Raw genomic sequence first — 24,409 nt, forward strand, 5'->3', positions numbered from 1 at the left:
AAAGTCGCAATTGTGAGTTATAAAGTCATAACTCGCAATTCAGCTTTATATCTTAAAATTCTGACTTTATAACACGCAATTGCGACTATATCGCGCAATTCTGACTTTATAACACACAATTGTGATTTTATAACACATAAAATGTATACAACATGTGATTTTATAACAATTGTGACTTTCTATCTTGCAATTGTGACTTTATATCACGCAATTCTGAGATAAAAAGTCGCAATTACCTTTATTTTTTTATTTTATGGTGGAAACAAGTTTCCATGGTCCTGAAACACCTTCATCTGATTGATTTTTTTTAAGGCAGCATAGATGTATCCTTCTCTGCCTTCGATGTCCCACAATCCTGTGCTTTCTGTTCTGTGACAGTTGAGCTACTGTACAAAATAAAGATGGCATCTGAAAGTTGCAGTTGGTGTCAGGTTTGTGTGTAAATTTAAGTTTTTGACCAACATTTTTCACTTTTGATGTCATTTCTAGAAAGAAATTACTATTGTAGTGATTAATTATTTACTTAGTTTTCACCAAAGCTTTCTGTAGACCATAAAACTGTTAAGCTGCCTCAGAAGTCTGTCCGAAATCAGTTTCATGAGCTATCTTAAAAATTCATATTGCAGTACTTGAGCATTATATTTTACGTTTTCTGAAGCCATACGGTTGGTTAAAGAAAGTTAACAAATAAACTTCCTCCACACATATAAAATCTTATTAGATGGTTAAATTCAAACATTAAGCCTTGTTTTAAACACCAGCCATGTGAACATTTTCAGTGATTAAAGTTACAATGTAACGGAAGCGTCGACAGTTCTTCTGCGACACATCAGTGTAGCCGATTATTGTAAAGACAAAATGTAGGACACAAGGTTCAATTCAGTGGTTGCTGATTGGATGGTGGCAGATCTTAATGCAAGGTTGCAGTCGATTGCAAGAAAGGGATAAACAAAAAGCTATGAAATTGTATAAATTGTTCAAAATAAAATCTAAATAATGCATTTACAGTATAGATTTCCATTTCATGCAAACTTTTAGTCGCCTTCGCATTCACATTTCACTGTATGTATTTTTTCTTTTATTTCCTGTTCACGTATAATAAACATATTTTTTTACAATCATTCTCTGCATTCGAGTTTTCATGTTTAATATTTTAAAATCGTAAGGACTGTTACACATTTAAAACTAGGAACTTGGCATGTCACTCATCCTGTGCCCTGAAAAATGCACTTAACTCCAATAAGAGGAGTTTTACAAGCACAAGCACCACTCACATTTTGTTCACACAATGTAAAGAGCTGCACATTCAGAAAAACATTCATCAGTAATATAGATAAACTGGAAGTATAACCTCTTTATTGTCAATGTCATGTTAGGGAAAATCATTTATACATGTATATCTAAACAGATGCAGAGAATCACACCGCTCACAAATCAATATAATTGAGAAGTCACTTCATTCTTATTCATATTAGTTCTGCTGCTAACGAGTACTGTATATAACTCTATATACCCACTTACAAAATTAGACTGAACAAAAAATACTTAATATAAAAAATAAATAATATTCAGAAGTTTAAATTGTAGTAAATGAGACCGTTAATAATTTTACTGTACTCATCAATCGGTAGGCTAAAGGCTTCTTAGAAAACCCATTAAAACATCTGAATATATGCCACACAATACTTGCATGAAGAGATTAATGTAGGTCTCTGTATACAGTGGTTCAAACTAAATACTGTTCAAAAATAAAGATTAAACTATGCATTTTACACAAGCTTTGTTATAATGCTAAATAAATAACCCCTTTTGACTTGATTTACAGTTAAATATTCTGTTGCCACGCAGCCTCTGTCAAAGCACTTTCAACACACACTGTGCTGACACACAGTTCACTGGGAGTGTTATTCTACACATGTACTAATTGCATTTTTGTTTTTTAACTTGGTAAATAGAACTGATGGAAAAGACCAGGTAGAAAGGGTGAATCTTCAGGAACCCCAAAATCAACTGCTGCCATTATTTTCATGACAAATGCCTCTCCACTTTTCAGCACATGCATACAGTATTGGTCGAATGTTTGGAAACATTACTATTTTTAATGTTTTTGAAAGATGACCCGTATGTGTTACTGTTTCCAACATTAATAAATCAGCATAATATAATGATTTTGGAAGAATCATGTGTCACTGAAGACTGGAGTAATGATGCTGAACATTCAGCTTTGCATCACAGAAATAAATTATATTTTAATATTTCACAATATCATTATTTGTATTTTTGATCACATTAATGCAGCCCTGAAAAGCGTAAGAGACTTCTTTTAAAAACATGTTTCCAAACTTTTGATCAGTACTGTATTTACATATATATTTATCACAATGAGAATTGTGGGGGAATTGTGCTTAAATGTCATGAAAATAATCACAAACAAACATCCTAAAGATATGCTTCATTGTCTTTATGCAAAATATATTATTTTGATTTTGAATTAAGACAACTTTTTGGAGATGCACACTAATAATAATGGCTTTGTTTTAGTAAGATGGACCAAAAAATATATACAAATAAGCATAAAATGTTATCTTTCCACAAGAGTGTAAACACAAAGAGACATGCAAAAGAAAACAAATCCAAAACGGATTAAAAAAAGTGACCTGAATACAAGCACCTTCGTTCAATATACCGCATCTCTCTGCACATGTAGATCTATCCACAACTTTACGTTTTCATCCATATGAATATCATATGACAGGTAGCATATTCACAGCAGTAGAAAATGTTTTCAAAAGCCGACAATCACACAGCAATGGACGCAAGAGAAAGCACTTTAAAAACTGAGACAGTTGTTACAGTATGATACATAATGCTGTGCTCTACGGACTTGGCATTATGGGTAGATGTGGATCACTCAGCTGCAGAGTCCTCCTCAGCGTACATGCTCATGTAGCTGCCGTTGAGATGAGATCTGTCATCGCTTCCCAAAGAGCCCGACCCGTCCATGTCGCTGTCATACTCCTGGTCCACCTGCTCGTAGCTCCTTTCCATCTGCAAAATCAAACCAGGACTCAGAAAAGGGCAAACAACACTTTCTATTCAGTAAATCTGAACCCAGAATAAAGTCAGCATCCAACTGCCTGCAAGCTTCATTTAAATAACCGTTCAACAATTATAATCTCGTGGGTATTCATACCCCAAAGTCATCTTTAATTCCCACATGTAACGTTTTCAAGCAGTAAAAAGGCAGTCAAAATATTTATAATGTTACAAAAGATCTTTGTTTCAATAAATTGATGTGAATTACCATTTACCATTTAAGCAATGGATCATGGTTTCCACAAAAATATGAAGCAGCACAAGAAATGATAAATGTTTTTAGCACCAAATCAGCATTTCAGAATGATTTCTGAAGGATCACATGACCTTGACGGCTATATTAAAGGATTAGTTCACTTTTAAAATGAAAATTCTGTCATCATATAGTCACCCTTAAGTTGTTTCAAACCTGTATGAATTTCTTTCCTCTGCTGAACACAAAGGAAGATATTTTGAAAAATGTCAGTAACCAGACAGTTTTTGGTTCCCAATGACTGCCATAGTATATTTTTTTCTATGACATATAATAGACATACTATGACAGAATTTTCATTTTAAAAGTGAACTAATCCTTTAATGGCTGCTGAAAATGTTAAATTACATTTTAAAATATATTAGAATAGAAAGCAGTTATTTTGAATTGTGATGATATTTCACAATATTACTGTTTTAATGTTAAATATTATATATATTTTTAATATTACTATTTTACTGTATTTTTAAATCTATTAACCAACACAAATGATTCATGTTTTAAATCATAGTTATAAAAGTCACATAATTCATATAAATCAATGCATCAAGAAATAAATAATGAAACACTACACCCCTAGATATTACAAAAATATCTTTTGACGAATTTAATTTTTGTTTATTACTTTAGTAAATAGAAATGATGGAAAATACCAGGTAGAAAGAGTGAATCTTCAGGTACCCCAAAATCAACTTCATGATTTTTTTTTTTTTTTACATTATAGCAATGAGAATTGTGGCTAAATTCTGCTTAAATGTCATGTAATTAATCACAAATAAACTTCCTAAATATAGGCTTCATTGTCTATATTCAAAATATATTATTTTGATTTAGAGGTAAACACCTGACTTTTTTTTTTGTAAATGCAAACTAATAATAATGACTTTGTTTTAGTAAGATGGACCAAAAAAGATAAGTCACATAATTCATATTATTAATGCATCAAGAAATTATTTTTGAAACGCTACACCCCAAGGCATAAAAATATTTTTTTGGATGAAAAATTTATGATTTTTATATTCTCTAATTGATGCATTGAACATTCATTGTCAGACGCTCAGATGCTTTGATGTACCAAGTAATCGCGTCAGAATTGTTTTCATCAGATGTCAAAAAGATATCCCGTGAGAACAGTTCACACTTTATCAAAAAGACATCACATTTAGAGGAAACATCAAAGCTTTACGGTAAAAACGGTCATATTGATAGTTATCAGATGCAGACAGGCGTAAAAAAAAAAGTGTTTAAAAATCTATCTTTGACAGGATCAGCTGTGATCCTATGTTTCTTATCTATAAAAACTAGAGCAGCACACCGCGCTACAGCTGAACTACATGCAAATGATTTACTCTGAACGTGCACAGCGAGCTCTTTGAGGTGCGCGGGAGCAATGAGTCCATTATGAGCTTTCAAGTTTTCAAACATCGCTAATATAATTGCAAAAGCATAAATGTAAACCGGTTATTGATCCAGTCAGTTGAATACAGAAGAAACTGACAGTGGTGTAAAGAATACATATTAACATTAGCTATTCTCCCACGACCAAACTCACAACTATCTGAATACCACCACACTGTTCAACCGTTAGTTCATACGCCTCCAGAGATTAGTTGTACCTGGCAATGATGTAGTTTCACAATATGAATAAAGACTATCCTTCCATGGTCCTTGACAATATAAGTCACAAAGACTTTCTAGGAACAGCTGTGTTAAATGTGTTGGTGTTAATTTAACGATAATACTAGGATGTTACTTAACCTCAGACCACAATTTCTGCATTAATCCACCAATACATATTTATTCTGTTTGTGTTACATGAATAAAGGCCAATGTGCGTGTAAATGAAGTAAGTGTTTAAAATAAAAATCAGACACACCAGTGAAGGTTTAGATTTATGGTCAGAATCCCTGCTTTTCCTCCTGGACGTTGAACTCTCCATCCTTTCCCTGCTATTGTCCCATCCTTTATCTCTCTTTTTATCTTTCTTGCCTCTGAAAATGGACAAGAGAAATTAAGATTTTAATAATGAACATGCCAATACAATAGTGTCCGACCCGAATTGTCACACGCAGTAAACCTTTTTGATTGTGATGGTGACCTGGCTCTCCGCTTGGGTGACCTGGATCTACTTCTTTTCTTATGTCCTCTGTGAGAAAAAGAAGGAAAAACCTTAAGTCAATTTAAACACACACAAAACAAATATTGTTAAAAAAAAGGTCTTGCTTTCCAGTGAAAATATCTAAATATATTTCCTAAAAATGTATACATTAATACAAAATTGTATTAAAGTTGCAGTAAGCGATTACTAAGAAATGCTGTTGAAAGTGGATCAGCCCGATCATCAAAACACACCTGTAGCCAATCAGCATTAAGTATACACTCAGCAATGGCGTGTAACGCAGTGACTCCTACTAGTCACTTTGGAGGGTTGAATTTTAAATATAATACATACATTTTTCAATTGTAGTCTTTTAAAAAGTCATCTGAAATAATAAACTAAGTGCAATATAGTGTTTTTAAAAATATTGATTGTTCGATACATTTCAATACTGAAATACAATACAATATTTATTCATAAAGCACATTTAAAAACTATCAAGGCTGACCAAAGTGCTATACAGAACAGAATAAAACTAAGAAAAATTAAAACTACCAATAAAGGAACACACAACAATAGATAATCCAGAGAGAAACAATAATCATACCTAAATCAAGTATTGAGTATTGAAAGCCAAAGAGAATAAATAAGTCTTTAAGAAGATTTGAAGGTGGAAACAGAGGGAGCAAATCTAATGTAGAGAGGTAGACTGTTCCAAAGTTTTGAGCCTGCAGTCACAAAAGCGTGATCGTCGTTTGTTAAGTCTACATCTACACAAGCATAATGAGTAGACAGTGATCACTATATTAGAGTTCTAGAAAGAGTGTACAGACAGAGCAGATCAGTGAGGTACTGAGGGGCCAAATTGTTGAGGGCTTTATAAACAAATAATAAAATGTTAAAATCAATTCTACATTAGACAGGTAGCCAGTGCAGTGCGGATAAAATAGGGGTTACCGACTCAGACTTCCAAAATCTTGCTTGTACAATGGACAACAATTGAACAAAATCGGTTAAAACAGAGCAAGTATTTTGGATTGCATCCACATTTTTAAATTCAGAAACAAAGTATCTGTGAAATTAGATACTAGTCACACGGATATTCTGTATCAGACCAAACAAAGCGTGTACCCTGTCTGTTTAAGGTGTGAAATTCGATTGGAGCTTCCGCCTGCCACCAATCGCTTGTCACCGTGCAGTTTATGAATGGCGCTAACCTTAATGGCGTCAGCCTCCGGGTTGGGAGAGGGCACGCTCTGTGAGGATGGTTCTCTCTAGTCTGAGAGACTGATCGATGTACGGGGGCTTTATTGCATTACTATCCGGCAGTCGTATTAGTTCTCATTGTTTGTTTGTGCTTGTGTTTATTCTGTGCACTTAATACATGCTTGATATGAAACATTAAATGTTTGTGGTCGCTTCTCTTTTGAATCTGCTCCTCAATTTCAAGTGAGCACCGTGTAAACTGGCTGGAGAGTCAGGTACGCAGGTCGCGACCTACATTTACAGCACGCAGGTTTCATTATTGTATCAGATGCACTAGGCTTAGGAGGTAGTGCTAATTATATATATATATATATATATATATATATATATATATATATATTTTAATTAAATACTTTTTTTGTTAGTTAGTTTATCTTGGGTTAAACCTAGAAGGGTTCAGTTTTTGATTTAGGCACCCCTCTTTTGCTCCTTCCTCTCCAGATTGTTTATTGATTTTGCTCCTTTTTGATAAGTTGTACATATTGTAAATATTCATTATTTCATTACTTTATTACTTTATAACTCCACTTTATTGTATTTAAAGAGAATTAGACTTTGCAACTAAATTGTTGGTTTGTTGTCTGCTCTAGAGTGCGGATCGGGCCGAATTTTTCTGTCCGAGCCCGGTCCGCGTCCGACAGAGCAGTAACCGAACCCGACCCAAGCCCGACATGCATAAAGATATTTATGTCCGAGGCCGACCCGAGACCGACAGTTAAAATAAAATAAAAATTCTCATACTAATGACACATGTACGTTTGTTTGTGTGGAAAGCCAGCTTTTATTAAGCAACTTTAGCAAGGCATTCGGAAATGTCAACGGGATGAGCGCATCAGCGCGCACGGCCAGACTTAACACATGCGCGCATGCACGCGTTTCGTTGTCACGGCTACATAAAAAAATGTCCGCACACAGGAAGACGGATGTTATGGTAATATTTGACATGTATTTTAATCACAAAAACAAACGTTTGCATCAAGTGAAAGCATCAGGCACATTGGCTACCTACATAATAAGCTGTTTTAAATTTAAAATGTTCAATGCCTTATCGCGCTGATGTGACCGAGCTCGGGTCGGGTATCCATCCTCTAGTCTGCTCCTTTTCTTTTGCAATCCCCTCACTGTCGTGACACACACATGCAAAACATTTTATGTCTAATAAAATTCCTTGACAAATAACATCTAATTAACGAGGTACGTAACACAAATACTTAAAGCTGCAGTCCGTAACTTTTTTTGTGTTCAAAATGTACACATTTTATATAATAAGAGAGTACAAAGCCAGGTTTTGTCCATATTCGGACTATTTTAGACTGGTAACACTGCGGAGTAGCCCAGGACCTGCATGACTCGTCATAGACAAACACAGAGAAGTAGCTCCGGCTACAATGTTCTTCAGCAAGACACATGCAGTTCCGTTTATTAACCGCGAGAGTGCCAGAAGTTACGGGCTGCAGCTTTAAATACTTAAAGACTTAATAATAGGCTATTTAATTGCAAACTTAATTTTTTATTTATTTTTTAAATCTGGAGTCTGCACTATAACACACCCTAGATATTGATTGAAAATGTTCAGATTCTTTAATTGTTTGGTGACATTTTACAAAAAGGCTCCATTACTTAACACTAATTAATTCACTAGTTAACAAACTGACAATGAAAAATACTTCTAAAGAATTTATTAATCTTAGTAAATGTTAGTTTCAACATTAAACATCAACATTCGAAATGTTAACTAATTAGACCTTAATGTAAAGTGTTGCTATAGTTCTTTATAAGAAAAAATAAAAAAAAACATTTGGTTACCGTATTTTTTTTTGTTGTCTGTATTGTTTTATTGTATTTTAATGTCCAATTCTTTTTTGCTTTAAGAAAAAAGTTATTAATCCTTTAAACCAAAAATTCAGTATCATGAATATACCGAGATAAAAGAGAGAGAGTTCTTTTTTAAAATCTACACATTAAAGAGATAATTCACCCAAAAATTTAAATTCTGTCATTAATTACTCAACCATTCCAAACCCGTAAGACTGTTGTTCATCTTCGGAACACAAATGAAGATCTTTTTGATAAAGTCTGAGAGCTTTTGGCCCTCTCCATTGACAGCCACGTCACTACCACTTTGAGGCTTCAAAAAGTCCATAAAGATATCGTAAAACTAATCCGTATGAATTGAGAGGTTTACTCCAAATTTTCTGAAGAGACTTGATAATTTTATATGAAAAGATTTAATTTAGGCTTTTATTCATATTTAAACATTGATTAGCGGAAATAAACAGAAGCTCAACCGAACCTGCTTGACGCACGAGAACAAATATCTTGAAAAAGTTAAAACGTTAAAACTGCAATTTACCAAAGCAAATTTATCAAAAATGCGGTTTGAAAATCGCTGATGTTCCTTACGTCACAAACTCCCTTGTAACCAATCACAGCGGGCTTTAGCATATCAGCATATCATTAACTATGCTCTGAAGCCAGGTTTTCCCGGTATATTTTTCTGCTGATATGAAAAATCAGGTACATTTAGAAATATAATGGGTGAATTATGTATATGCTGTATATGACAATGCTATGATGAACTGTATGCCTTTCTCCACTGACGATCTATTAGGTAAAAAGATCTATTGTGTAAAAAATGATAATACTTTATTATATATGCTTATAATGCTTATATAGTATAATGCTTATTTTTGTCCCCGTTTTGTTCCGTGCTAAATATAATTTATGTTCTTAATTTTTCATGTAAATTTATGATCGAAACTTTTTTTTCTTCAAACATTCATTCTATTCTAATGTCTGAAGAACGACAGACAAGGAAGGCTCCATTTCTGAACTTCTTAATCGGAACGCAAAACAACTGTACACAAATGCACCAAACTCGCCCGTTTCTCTCAGTTTCTCTCTACCCGGCCTTTTCCCGAAGTCACCGCATTAACCCTATAACTGCCGGTGCAAAATAAAGCAACAATTTTACAACAATTATAAAGAGTCTATGCGCTACACTATTAAAAGCGTATTAAGAGGTGGATTCAGGTGAAATGCACCGCCCGCTATATATATATATATTTTTTTTTTGTTTAAAGGTTTAATGACACTTTCTTCTGACCTGCTTATACTGCGGGAACGCCTGGAGCCAACGTAGCCTTTGGAAGGCATCCTTCCCTTTTTGTCCCGCAGCCTCTTTTCATCCCAGCCATCGCCCTTCCTAACTTTACCGTCCTTGTCCTTCCTTCTGTCCCTGTGTTTAGGAGACAACATCGGTTAGAAATTTAATTTTTTTGGGGACAAAACAAAATCTGAGAATAAAGTGGCCATAGTGGTGGTGCAGGTTAACCTGGAATGAGATCTACTCCGGCTGTGTTTCCTTTCTCGGGAACGTGAGCGTCTCTTATGGGACCCACGTGAGGCGTTCAACTTCTGCCGTGATCTCTGGGACGGGCGTCCCCTTTAAAAACCATTGATAAAATAAGTTATTTTCCCATTGCTACAACAATACATAAATTATTAACATTAAACAAGTGAAATGATGTCCAATTATACAAATATATCAAGTAAAGCTCAGGTTATTTAATGTAGGGTATCTGCAGTTCTTAAAATCAAATTTAAGGCATTTTTTAAGAACTGAATGAATACCGTACAATTAATACTGCATGTCCATACAGAACAAAGCCATATAATCTTAAAACAAATCTATACATATATACATGCACTTAATACATATTGGTACCAATATATCAGAGATCGATATTAGATTATTGCTTATATGATAAAAATGTGTAAAGAAAAACAATAAACAGATTATTGTGCTGATAAGGGTAAAATCTAGATATTGAACGAGTTAAATAATGTTCTTAATCTTTCCTTTCTGTGACAGGGCGGCCCAGAGAGAAGCTACAAGAGTGTACTTCAAATTAAATGCCAGATACCATTACCAATAACAACAACAGGAAAAACTGAATAATACATGACAAAACCAGCTAAAAAAACTCTGCGACTCTTTATTTTGAAATGTGTTTGCTTTTCTACATCCAGCTGCTCATTCATAAAGCTGAGGGAAATAAAATATGCTTACAACCATCTACATATTACAATATAAACTCATAAATAATAACCACTGTCCTAATTCATCAACATTAGATTATTAAGATATTTAAGCCATTTATGACAGTTATTTTTCAATTTAACTGAATAACATATGTTAAGGCTTTCTAAGGACCTGCTGGGTTCCTGTATTCAAGAATAACATTCAAATGATGATTAACAGTTTTTCGAGTTTGTTAGTTTGACTAAGGCTGCGTTTACACTGCAAGTCTTAATGCACAGATCGGATCTTTCGACCATATCTGACTTGTCCCACCTGTTTACATTCACTTGTGTACCAGACATGACTGGTATCTGATATCTGGGTTTACATTAATCCCCGCCCAAAATAATTTTGTTTGTGATCGCGATACTAAAATTACTTTATAATTCACGTCGGGTGGCCATGATTATTTGTCGCCATGGATAAGTTAAAAGTTGTCATGGATGTTCCCAGCACAAAATCGGACTGAACTGATATAGACCGGAAAATAACAGTAATTATAAAAAATAACGGGTGAGTGCATACAGCCACGTCTGCTTCATAATACGACATTAAAAAGCTATCTTTTGGCCAAACGTGTTGCCCTCGCCTTGTGGTGGCTTGGAATTACAAGGGGAATCAGTTTCAAACAGCTTTACACAAAATGCATGCGTCTCCATTACAATTTAGAGTGATCTTTTATCAGAGGTTATGCATTTCAGAAATGTACATATACAAATCACACAGTTAGATAATAATGTATTCATTTAAGGGAGAAACAATGATACCATTGAAGTAATGATTACATGTTTGTTAACAAATGGTTAGGATATATAGAAAAATGTAGCATTGAAACATGTTGATATGTATCAGATTTAAAACTTCATTTGAAAGTGACATATTCCGATCTGTGTCAGATGTGAGGGGAAAAAATCTGATTTTTTTGTGCCACTGTAAACTCAGCCTAATCATTTTAAAATAACCCATCGAAAAGACTCATTCGATGATTTACTAATTCTCTCAATAGTGTAACCTACAGTGTTTGAACAGAATTTTATTTAATTTTTTTATATATATTTGATGGCATACTGATAATTACTATTTAAATAAATAAATTATACAGTCATGGCCAAAATTGTTGGCACCCCTGGTAAATATGATCAAAACTGGCTGTAAAAAATAAATCTGCATTGTTTATCCTTTTGATCTTTCATTCAAAAAATTGCCAAAATTCTAACCTTTCATTGAAGCAAGAGAATTGAAAGTGGGGCTAAATCACATTATGAAATAAAAGTTTTTCTCCAAAACACGTTGGCCACAATTATTGGCACCCTTTTATTAAATAATTTTTGCAACCTCCTTTTACCAAGATTACAGCTCTGAGTTTTCTCCTATAATGCCGGATGAGTTTGGAGAACACCTGATAAGAGATCAGAGACCATTCTTCCATACAGAATCTCTCCAGATCCTTCAGATTCCCAGATCCATGTTGATGCTTCTTCTCTTCAGTTCAGCCCACTCATTTTCTATAGGGTTCCGGCCAGGGACTGGGATGGCCATTGCAGATCTTGGTTTTGTGCTCAGTGACCCATTTTTGTTTTGATTTTGATATTTGTTTTTGGATCACTGTCCTGTTGGAAGATCCAAACATGGCCCGTTATAAGATTTCTAGCCCCGGCTGTTAGGTTTCGATTTTTTATCTGTTGGTATTTGATCCAATCCATGATGCCATGTATCTGAACAAGATGTCCAGAACCTCTGGCAGAAAATTAGGCCCACAGCAGTAAAGATACAGCAGAGTATTTCATTTTACACATGGGGTACTTTTTTATCCCTGTGTGCACCAAACCCATCTTAAGTGTTTGCTGCCAAAAAAGCTATTTTTTTGGTTCCTCTGTCCATAGAACGTTTGAAAAGTACCTGACACTACTGGCACTTCAAACGGGACGGGTTCTATGGTCAGATGAAACAAAAAAAATAGCTTTTTTGGCAGCAAACACTTAAGATGGGTTTGGTGCACACAGGGATAAAAAAGTACCCCATGTATAAAATGAAATACTCTGCTGTATCTTTACTGCTGTGGGCCTAATTTTCTGCCAGAGGTCCTGGACATCTTGTTCAGATACATGGCATCATGGATTGGATCAAATACCAACAGATAAAAAATCGAAACCTAACAGCCGGGGCTAGAAATCTTATAACGGGCCATGTTTGGATCTTCCAACAGGACAGTGATCCAAAAACAAATATCAAAATCAAAACAAAAATGGGTCACTGAGCACAAAACCAAGATCTGCAATGGCCATCCCAGTCCCTGGCCGGAACCCTATAGAAAATGAGTGGGCTGAACTGAAGAGAAGAAGCGCCAACATGGATCTGGGAATCTGCAGGATCTGGAGAGATTCTGTGTTGAGAAATGGTCTCTGATCTCTTGTCAGGTGTTCTCCAAACTCATCCGGCATTATAGGAGAAAACTCAGAGCTGTTATCTTGGCAAAAGGAGGTTGCAAAAAGTATTTAATAAAAGGGTGCCAATAATTGTGGCCAACGTGTTTTGGAGAAAAACTTTTATTTCATAATGTGATTTAGCCCCACTTTCAATTCTCTTGCTTCAATGAAAGGTTAGAATTTTGGCAATTTTTTGAATGAAAGATCAAAAGGATAAACAATGCAGATTTATTTTTTACAGCCAGTTTTGATCATTTACCAGGGGTGCCAACAATTTTGGCCATGACTGTATATTATCTAATAGATGTACAATTACAAACAATATTACCCTTACATAACTATATATATATATATATATTCCCCATTAAAAAAAGTTACATTGTTAGTAACATGTTAGTGTCGCTTATTACTTTTTCAATAGGATTGATTGATCGTACTTTATACTGTGGTTAGCTTGTAGCTTAGCAAGCTACTAAGCTTTTATTAGTTAACAAGGCAAGTACTTTTAAAAAATGTGTGTAATCTACCTGTGCCTCGACCTGGATCGCTTTTTCCGTGAGTGTGACGGGGAGCGAGAGCGAGTTCTTGACCTTCTGGAATGTCTGGATCTACTGCATGAGCGATTTTTGTCCTCTGAAAGAAACAAATCAAAACTCTCATCAATTAAAAAGAGAAAGTATTACTGTGTGTGAGAGTCAAGGTTTGAGAGGGCAGACCTGGCTCAATGGCAGCAGCAATGGTTGACTGAGCCTCTCGAACTCTCTTCATGACGTCCTCCAGCTCTTTGGCCGCAGCTTGTGGCGTGAGCTCTGGAGGCTTCACTATGGCATTATTGGAGTGGTTAATTCTGAAAAAGATGACGTAATGTTGATTAATTACTATTTAAATACATACCACATGGATGAAATGGGATGCACTGAATGAAACAGCGCTGGCGAGTTGTCTTTCTCACTGGAGAACACTCACTTGAGTGGCCTATCCCCAAACATGACTCCATTGAATGTAAGTGCTCGTGACACTGAATCCTGATCAGAAAACTCCACAAAAGCAAAACGTGTAGGTTGCGTTTCATCTCCTGCCATTCTAACAAACTTCACATCTCCCACCTGCTTGAAGAACTCGAGGAGCTGCTCTGCTGTGGTGCTCTACAGGAGAAGGACAAAACAAGCACAGCATGAGCTTGAAAGACAAAAGAGAATATTGCGTTAGCTTCGATATCCAGTTTAATTACATTGGCATATTAGTGAATACAATACAAGCAAATATTCAACAAGTGGAAATTAAGAGCCTAACGAGTATCTAATAATGTGAATAAAGTGTTTAACAAGTATTTAACAGGCCTATAATTGCAATTGGATGTGGTGTTCTCGCGTTGATCGGATTGGCTGGCACACCAATTTAGATGCGTGCAGCTCATATTGTTACCATGTAACCATGGCTCCTTTCCTGGATCTTGAAACACACCTTTACTGATCAGCAGGTTGAATAAGATTAGGGTTAAGGGTGGGCATTAGGGATAGAAACAAGTAAGGACCCAATAATGCAGCATCCATTATACAAATTAATTTTGTCAACACTGGATGCAGCGCGACACGAATCCCAAACAGTAAACTGATGTCCTATTCTACTTCTGACGTACTCCAAGCACTTTTTCCATTTCTGACACTGGGAACAAATAGATATGCAACAATTGCTTTATCACATCCAGTGTAGACAGCCTCTATCTGTTGCAGCTTAGACATTATGCAAGTATAAATAGCATCTAATACTATTTACACTACTTTCTTTTTTGCTATTTGCACTTGGGGTAAAGAGCTATTTGCCTCTGCCATAAATTCTAATTCATTATCACATACCTGTGAATTCAAATTGCCGACATACACCGTCCTCCTGATCTCGTCAATTTTAGAGGGATCAACATTACCCATGAGCGGAGGTTGCGAAGCGATTGCACTCAGAGCCGCCACAGACGTGTCCAAACTAGACTTCAGGACCCCCAGATTAGCTAAAGGAAGACCTCGCTGCCCCCAAATACGACACACGTTAGTGTCTTGACAATTGACAATTTGGGATTAAAAATAGTACATCTGTGGCATGCAGTTGATGAGAATGTAGGTGACATTTTTTCATCATTCAGTAAAGGCCGGAATACACTACACGGTTTTTAAAATCTGAACGGATTTTAAAACACTAGGCATTATACACTTGTTGACTTTGTAAAAGGTTACAGAGAAAAACTGGGCTTCATACACTAAACGACTTTCAAGTCAATCCAAAAACAACAAACTCGTGCAGAAACACGCGTCTCGTTGGTAGGAGACGCATGACATATTAAAACTATGTCTTCTAAAATCAGCTCAAAATATTAAACTTGTTTGAAATCCTCCGACTGGATGGATTCAGTCGGAAGAAAGAAGTAAAATCTATCAACTCCGACTGCCCAAAATATGGAGACTAAGCAAATTAGTGTCAACTCCTCCAAAAATGCAAATCAGACATAAAAAAATCAGAGGAAAAGTTGCGTAGTGTATTCCAGCCTTAGTTTGTGAGAGTGTGTTTTTACGTTCTGTAGCGTAGTGGGGCTGGGAATGGGCAGAAGTCCTCCTCCACTCATCAGGCTGGCTACGGGTGCTGCAGGGGCCAAAAGCGAGAGAGCCTTTGCCTCTTCAGGGATTTTTCCTGAAGAACAAGAACACTGGCATTAGGGTGGCCAATGGAGACATCTCCAGCTGCTTCTTCTACGACCCAAGATTCAGAGGAGAGTCCTCCAACAAGCCTAGTGCTCTAACACCCACCCTGAGCATCTCCAACCCCGACCATGAACAATCAAACAAACTGAACTAGCATAGCTACTCTCCTTTTACTATCAACACAAGACATACTGTAAACAGGATGACTGTTGCACAAAAAAAAACAGAGAAAAGAACATTGTGATTTGTCCTTTTCTCTCTTTTAAAAAAAGATCAGAACAGAACATGTAGAGAATGAGTTAACACTTTATGGTATGGGTCACCTGTACTGGAAACATATTGGTCATGAACCATACGATATCAAGCATGGGCGCTTTTCTCCCTGGGGCGATCGTGTCGCAGTGTTGGAAAGGGTGTGCAACACAAGACAACCGTTCATGTTGGCTGCATCACACTAATAGCACATAGAACATCAGATACAGAAAAGAAGAACATTTTAAGTGTCTTAGAGAAATCCCCCCTCAAACTGTCACCCCTGAAAAGTGTTGCCTTCACAATAAAGTTAACAACAAATGTCATTTTTCCAAATACGTTTCAGCCAGTGTTGGTAAAATATACGCATGCTCTGTGCTCACAGTGATTATAGTACTCATGGGTAAACTGACTATTTGCATATCTGTGCTTTTAAATGAGTGAAGAACTAAATTAAAACCTCAAATATGACGTTCAGCAACTTCAGAATTACTCTAAAGACAATATTCCCCAAATCCATGCTAAAGGTGAAGGGTTAGTTCACCTAAAAATGAAAATTCTGTCAATAATTACTCACCCTCATGTTGTTCCAAACCCGTAAGAACCTTCGTTCATCTTCGGAAAACAAATGAAGAGATTTTTGATGAAATCCGAGAGCTTTCTGATCCCCCATAGACAAATGAAATGACATCCTTAAAATGAAGACATCCTTAAAATAGTGCATGAAACTATAGTGATTCAACCTTAATTTAATGAAGCGACGAAAATACTTTTCGTGCGCAAAAAAAAGACAAGCAAAACTAACAACTTATTCAACAATTTCTTCTCTTCCATGTCAGTTTCCGACGCTGTTCACGTGAGCAAAACGAAGCATGTCAACAGCATAGGAGTCCGACACAGACGAAAATAAATTGTTGTATACATTTTTTTTTTTTTTTTTTGGCACACAAAGTATTCTCGTCGCTTCATAAATTAAGGTTGAACAACTGTAGTCTCAAGCACTATTTTAAGGATGTCTTCACTACCTTTCTGGGCCTTGAAAGTGGTAATTGCGTTTCTGTCTATAGGGGATCAGAAAGCTCACGGATTTCATCAAAAATATCTTAATTTGTGTTCTGAAGATGAACGAAGGTCTTACGGCTTTGGAACGATATGAGGGTGAGTAATTAATGATAGAATTTTCATTTTTGGTTGAACTAACATGTACAATGGTATGAACTTTTTAATAAATAAAAATTATATTCCTTGTCATTACAGTGAACTGAAAAACAGTGCCTTGCAAAAATAAGGAATTCTAAACACTCTCTAGCAGCAGTTCTGTCATTTTACTGAATTACAGACTTTAAGAAAATACTAGGGCTCCACGATATTGGGAAAAAAAACTGACATTGCGATATTTAGGTCTTTTTTATATGTATTATGAAATTATGATTATGAAAAACACAGAAAATGATTAATTGAATAGCTCAATTTAAAAATAATATACTACAATGATTGTGCTTTTTTTTTAGAGTGAATTACAGTAGCTTAGAAAATTACCGTAAAACTGTTTTAAAAAGCTCAAAATTACGTTTTTTTTTTTTAAATCGAGTTTTCACAGGCCATATTCCTGCTTTAATTGATCCATTAAATTTGACTTTTTGAATTTAGTGATGATTAAAAATATTAAACAAAATAAGAAATATATTGCAACAATGCTATTATACTGTCAAAAAAAAATCGAGTATTTCATAAAAAATAAAACGTTTTGAAGTTTCATAAAAATTAAAGTACATCTGTAAAATTACAATACTAATTTTTAAGTCTTAATTTCGTTTTCAAATGATAAGCCATCAGGCTTCGATGTAAAATCGACTAACCATTGTGTAAATAAACACAGTGTCGAGCTTTACTCTGAAACCTATAGCACATTATTTGATTGAATTAAATCGCAAACCTTTGTTATTTGATATTAGCACTAAGCCATATCATGATGTCAATTTTATTTCAATATATCATGCAGCCCTATAGAAAATATGCATTGAAAACTTGCTTTTCTTTTGGCAGGACAGCAATGGCAAAAACAAGGTCAAATTACCATTTTAGTGGTCCTGATCTCAATAAAACATAAAAAATTTTACGGATTTAATCCTCTTTTATTGCTGTCTAATGCTGAATTTTATTTTATTTTAGTACCTATAATTCAGTAAAAACAGAAAATTGATGTCTGAATACTTTTGTGAAGATTATTTTCCAAAGTAGAACCCTGAGCAGATCAGTGGAGAGGAGCGAGAGAAAGAGAGAGAGGAGGAGATCTTAATGCATTAGAAATCAGTAACAGCTGCCCTTGTACCGTTCAAACTTCCCTCCAATACTGGGCGTCAAGTCAACCTGGACAGCTTTCAAAGACAGGCAAAGGGGTGCAACTGTGGGATTGGGGACGAGGGACAAGGGGACAGGGGAAAAAAAAAGAAAAAAAAAGAAGAAAAACAACACAATGAATATGCAACTCTTCTAAGAGGCAAAAAGAGACAACATGAGAGAGAAATAAAAAAAGGAAATGAAAATAAAATAAAATAAAACAAAAAGAGACAAGGTGTCCATCTCGGAAGGTTCAGCGGCTACGCTCCTGGTCACATTCCCCCCTTGAAGGCAGCGTGGGCCCCGGCGGGTATAGTGTCTTGGAAAACAAAGCCTTGAGTCAGGCTAGTGTAGTAGTGTAGCCTGGGTCACTCTAGTCATCTGATATGCACACATAATCAACACAGAAAAAACATACAGAAACCAAATTAATCAACGTAGTAAGCCATCCAGAACCAAGTCACGAGGACAAGCATTTCAGGCAAGAGGGAAGCTCTCTTAGATACCATGTTTTTCATGAATACGGATGTTTACAGTGAAAGAAACAAGTGGTTAGCCAGTGGTTGCACATTAGACTTGAGAAGACATCACCCTTTCACCTCATACCCTGTAGCCTAGTCTGCTTACGGACGCTTGTTTCATAGTCTACACTTTGCATGAAAAGGGAACAAAAATGGAGCCTGAAACCACTTAAAATGAAGTGATTGAATGTTTCTTGGTCAGTGAAACTAGGCACTTAACCTTAAGAAAACGCTCTACTTCAGAAGGGGAAACTAAAAGTTTTATTTTCTATTTTTATACGCAGTTGTGGCACATGTCTGAATACAGTTGAAAACTTTGATTAGTGCTATTTTATGTTTGCCAATGAATATTAGCCAAACAAATGAAGCAAATCAAATGTATACAATCTAAAAAGAAAAAGAAAAGAAAACTGACTAAGCTGAATAAGTATGGCTGCAATTGTATATTAAATTACAAAATCACTCAGTTGTGGCCAGCTAGTTTTGATTTGTAGTTATAATATAAATTAAAATAAATATATTTTATTAATAAAAATATAAAAACATATATAACATACTTCCCATAAATTAAATGTGTTTTATTGTTTTTATTACATTAACATTAGTAACAAGACTGAGCTTAACTAATGAAGGCAACAATTTGACTAAAAACCTGTGTACAGACATTTGATGTGCTGGACACTAGCTACATTTTATGCCATTTCTTATGTTAGAAAACATTCAATATATCTCACTCAACAGAATAAAGGATTTGTGCCATTATAGTGATACAAAATTCAAGGGACACTAATCTGTACCCTAATAACCAAATGTGCCACATTTCCTGTGAGGTAGATCACTGGGAACCCACAACCCAGAATGCTTTAATTGTCTTCAACACACTAAGATGCTGAATCTGATAATCAGGTTTTAATTAGAGAGACATCTAGTCTAGTAGTTGGGTAGTGGGTCACTAGTACTGGAGTTAAGAAGCATTGAGCTAAATCGTCAGTTTTAGCAAACAAAACCTCTCACAATTCACATACAAGCAACTCAAATTAAAAATGTAAAGCTATATTTCACCAGGCAAGCAAGTCTGGACAATTAATAATATTAGAATCACAGAATTACACAGTTACCTACCATTATATTTCTGAATGCATACTGCTAAACCAAGGGCCACTAAAAGGATGGGGTGTAACAATTCACTCTTAACAGAACCTGAAATCTTTAAGTTGATCATAGTTTTTATTTTTTTTGTATATAGATATAACAAACAAAATCATGACAATCAAAAAATCTTTGTCAAAAAGGTTTGCTATAATGCAATTAATTATTGGTCACACATTAACAAAAACTAAGTGTTACTTATTTAAATAATTAAATATGTTCATTTAAAATGTAAATATATAATTTTTTTATCTGCCAAATAAATTCACATTTTAAACAGTTTGTTCTTTCAATCATGGTGTGTCTTGATTTCAATGATTGGATTTTTAAGTTGATTTATTGTAGCATTTACATTCAAATGTTTGTGGCCTGTAAGTTTCTTTAATTTTTTCTAACGACAATATTTTTAGTCAGCAAAAATCCATTAAATTGATCAAAAGTAGTCAAGATTTTACACTGAGTATATATATATATATATATATATATATATATATATAAAGCTGTTCTCTTGAACTTTCTATTCATCTAAAAATCCTTTTAAAAATGTATCTCTGCATATCTACTTTTCTAGCAATGCATTTCATTAGCAATGAAAAAAGGTTTTAGCAAAACACTGAAAGCGTGTTCACAAAGTCCTGACGCAGTTACATAAAGTATGATCTTAATCACCTCCCATCATTTCCACATCCTTCAGCTCAACTGATAAACAAGAGAGCGGGTGTCACTCCACCCACCTCCACTCAACTCACAAAATAAAACAGAGCTGATAACAGTGATACCTCAGCACACAGAACTCATGGTTATCATACACATCTGGGACACAAAAAACACACAAAATAATGTCAGGAAGCCAATTATGGTTTTGTTCTTCTCAAAAGTTTGATTTGCAGTCAGATACCCAGTGTCATTCTATAATCAGGCACACGAATGTAACACGCATGCAAGCATACTAACCTTCAGCGCAGGGCACAACAATCAAAGCTCGGTCAATAAAAACTGTGTTGGTTAAATGCTGTGCCACACCAACACTGGAAGGGTCTCGATACTTTATGTAACAAACTTTGGATGAAAAGGAAAGAGGTGCATTGCTGAAAGAGAAGAAAAACAAGTGATTTAATTGCCTTTTGTGTTGTTGAATAATTTGTTGCATATGATTGTTGTTGTTTTCTGGTCAATTATGAAAAGGAAGATATAGCTAATCTTTGTAAAGTCAGTGAAATCCTCTCAAAAGCAGGGTTATTCTGGTTTAGAATGTATTTTATTTCAGTTTTATTTTACATTCAATTCAGTTTCTTTTTCCCTCTATGACTGCTTTTCTAGTTTCAGTTTACTTTTTAGTATATTTTATGCACTATTACATGAGTACTGTTGTTCTGAATATCAGTGTGTGTGTGCAGATACTCAGAACAACATGATTGTGAGCGTGTTTTTGAACGAATCAGCTAACTGAACGATTCAATGACTTGCACTAATAAAAATACTGTCATAATATTATAAACAATGTTATACAATTTTAAATATTTCAATATATTGTGTATTAGAGCTGCACGATTCGGGATAAATTGAGAAAACATTATTTATTTTTCACGATTCTCCCATGATTCTGAAGACACAATTAAACAGAGATTTTTTTTTTGTTATGTCCGTAACGCATGTATATTTCCCTCATCTAAAATCTAAAACGCTCGTGTAGACTGGTTGTGGCGAGCAGGACGAGCCGAGGTCGAGGGCCGTGATATCTTTGGGATATCTTACCGGAATTGATATCTCTCGCGGAGGAGCGAAAGCATAAAAGGAGGAGCGACGACAGTGGAGAGCGAGAGAGGCAAGGCCTGACTTTATAATTTTGTGTTTTGTTTTATTATGTGTTGAAGGGGTGGATTGGAATCCGCTGCTGCTTCGATGTATATGTAATGAGTGATTATAATCAAAGGTATTAATCAATACTTTTCCTTCTAAATATCAAATGAGTTGAATGACTTCTCTAGAGATGTTACTAGTTACCACCAGTGTGATGTTCTTTTCATGTATTCTAATGTCTGTATTTGACATCTGAATGCAGTAACAGTGCTTGCTTATTTAGCCCGGCTTCCAGAAATGAAATATGGACTTGTTTTGTGTTTGAGAAAGGTCTTCAACGTGTTAAAACATATAGGGGTCATTGAAGCCAATAGTTTAAGGGACCATTTCTTTGTTAAAGCCTTACTTTCTAGTTAGATTAAAGTGTAGCTCTCCTTGAGAGAAAGAACGCATCATCTTTATGTTTTGAGAAGACTCTCCTGTTTATAGTTAGAATCTGGCCAAATCCAACCTTGGAAAAGGTGTGTGTCCGGTGTGTGTGTTAGTCCTCTTGGTTACAGGTTGAGGAACCACTGGCATTATTGGAGATTGACTGAGTTGTTGTTCTGGCGCCCAGCAAACCAAATCTGCGACCTGGAAAGTCATGACGTGCCTAACTTCAGGGTTTGAGTGGCAGCCACATAATCGATGAACATATGTTTCAGTCTATCTGTATATGTGTGGAAAATTACTATGTTTATCTATTTCTTAGCCAATAAGAATCATTCAACCTGTAAGCAATGACGTAGCCTAGACCTTGGAAATGGTATAACTGCTGTGATCTTTGTAACTGTAAGCGGGGCGGCCTACGAACTCCTGTGTGAGTCCTGAAGCTGACTTCTGCTGATGAAACTGCAAACTATTGTCAGTAAAACTTTTCTGCAATTTAGTATAATTCCGACTCCGGGTCTTCTTTCAAACATCTGGTCATTGGGTCCTAAACTGTTACCCCTTACAGTGTGACGGCAGTCGACCGTGAGGGACTTGTGTCTTCACTTTCCTTTTTGTATTTGTTTATGTATAAAAGCACTTTCAAAGCATGGATCCTCCTCAAAGAACTTTATAAAATGGGTTCTGCAATTGTTACAAGCCGAGGAACCCTAATCTGGCATTGCAACCATTTTTCTTAAGGGTGTAGATTTTTCACCATGAATTTCACTGTTGAACATGATTATTTTAAAAAAAACTTAGTTGAAATAATGTGGGCTGATCAGCTTCAACAAAACCATACACCATATACCAAGTTAACATTCAAAATCAATTCCCCTATATATGGAGAAAATGTATGGGATTTTTACTTCCGGAAACAGACTGTTGAACTCTATTAGAATAAAGATAAAAATAATGAAATAACTATGACTAGGCCTATGTGTCACAAGATTGTGCGTCTGCAAATATTTAAATCGATCGATGTATGCAAGTGTAGGTGTAGTTGAGTAACGTTAAGTGAGCAATGTGTAATGGTTTATGGTAGTGCACATAACACACAGTCAGTTATTGCCATGTGAGCTGTTGGTATATGTGACGTTTGTATGATGTGTGTGATTGGATGTGTATGTATAACGTTAAAGTGTTTGATGATATTGGTTGTGCAGGTGATTTTAAAATGTACGATGTCGTGTGTACGAATGTGACGTGATATGTATCCAGCAACGTTATTATGTTTAATGTGTGCGTGTGTTGTTATTATCATCACTATGAAGTGGTCTGATATGTTTATGATAAGCTCGGGATGTGTATGTCATAATGTATGATGAGTAACGTTACGTCTGCCTATAATGTTTTGACTCTGACAGGCAGGTGTGTGTGTGTGTGTGTGTGTGTGTGTGTGTGTGTGTGTGTGTGTGTGTGTGTGTGTGTGTGTGTGTGTGTGTGTGTGTGTGTGTGTGTGTGTGTGTGTGTGTGTGTGTGTGTGTGTGTGTGTGTGTGTGTGTGTGTGTGTGTGTGTGTGTGTGTGTGTGTGTGTGTGTGTGTGTGTGTGTGTGTGGTTGTTGTTGTTGTGACTCACTCAGGCGGGTAGAGTCGCAGCTCCTCGATGTCCCCCAGGAAGCCGAACAGAGTTCTCATCTGATCACTGCTCACCGCCGACGACAGATTAGTGATTTGAATCACGTTCGTTCCAGGCATCCCGTTCATTTCGCAATAGACTGAGGTTCAATACTCTGAAATTCAATGATGCATCAGAGTGGTCAGCTCTCGGATAGGCGCTGACCTGCAGGGAAACTCGTTAGCAAGGAGCGCTGCTGCGCACAGCAACCAGGGAATGAGCTCTGCTTACACAACAGCGCCGCCCGCTGGTCTGGAGGTTCAGGCTACATGACAAAATACAGTATAAACAATCTGGTTACGTAATAATATTTTTTAGAGGCGAAATAAATACATAGGTACAGTATTT

At 35.7% G+C, this 24,409-nt stretch overlaps 1 protein-coding gene across 5 annotated transcripts; it reads right to left on the reverse strand.

The window, feature by feature from the left end:
• Positions 1-1,325: 1,325 nt before the first annotated feature.
• On the reverse strand, positions 1,326-24,321 carry srek1 (splicing regulatory glutamine/lysine-rich protein 1). Of its 5 annotated transcripts, none has more exons than XM_079607252.1 (12): positions 24,023-24,319; positions 21,130-21,263; positions 15,787-15,902; positions 15,080-15,244; positions 14,190-14,368; positions 13,940-14,070; positions 13,751-13,856; positions 10,048-10,158; positions 9,820-9,951; positions 5,427-5,495; positions 5,226-5,340; positions 1,326-3,048 (listed from the first exon to the last, which is right to left on the reverse strand). In XM_079607252.1, exons 1-12 carry the CDS (start codon positions 24,148-24,150, stop codon positions 2,908-2,910), a joined length of 1,527 nt encoding a protein of 508 aa, XP_079463378.1. In that variant the 5' UTR covers positions 24,151-24,319; the 3' UTR covers positions 1,326-2,907. The 5 variants fall into 5 exon arrangements, with proteins under 5 accessions (XP_079463378.1, XP_079463379.1, XP_079463382.1 ...); XM_079607253.1 differs by having other exon boundaries at positions 5,448-5,495; positions 24,023-24,316; XM_079607256.1 differs by lacking the exons at positions 21,130-21,263; positions 24,023-24,319 and adding exons at positions 16,237-16,367; positions 18,498-18,819.
• Positions 24,322-24,409: the final 88 nt, after the last annotated feature.

Source organism: Phoxinus phoxinus, assembly GCF_949152265.1.
Source record: "Phoxinus phoxinus genome assembly, chromosome: 3".
NCBI lineage: Eukaryota > Metazoa > Chordata > Actinopteri > Cypriniformes > Leuciscidae > Phoxinus > Phoxinus phoxinus.

Bases quoted from the DNA above. Each gene is read 5' to 3' on its own strand.
- srek1 (XM_079607252.1), bottom strand. From the start codon at position 24,150: ATGAACGGGATGCCTGGAACGAACGTGATTCAAATCACTAATCTGTCG. The intron at 10,159-13,750 runs GTAGATTACACA...TGGTTTTTAAAG, and splicing joins CGATCCAGGTCGAGGCACAG to GGGACGCCCGTCCCAGAGAT. The intron at 9,952-10,047 runs GTTAACCTGCAC...TCCTAAACACAG, and splicing joins CGGAGTAGATCTCATTCCAG to GGACAGAAGGAAGGACAAGG.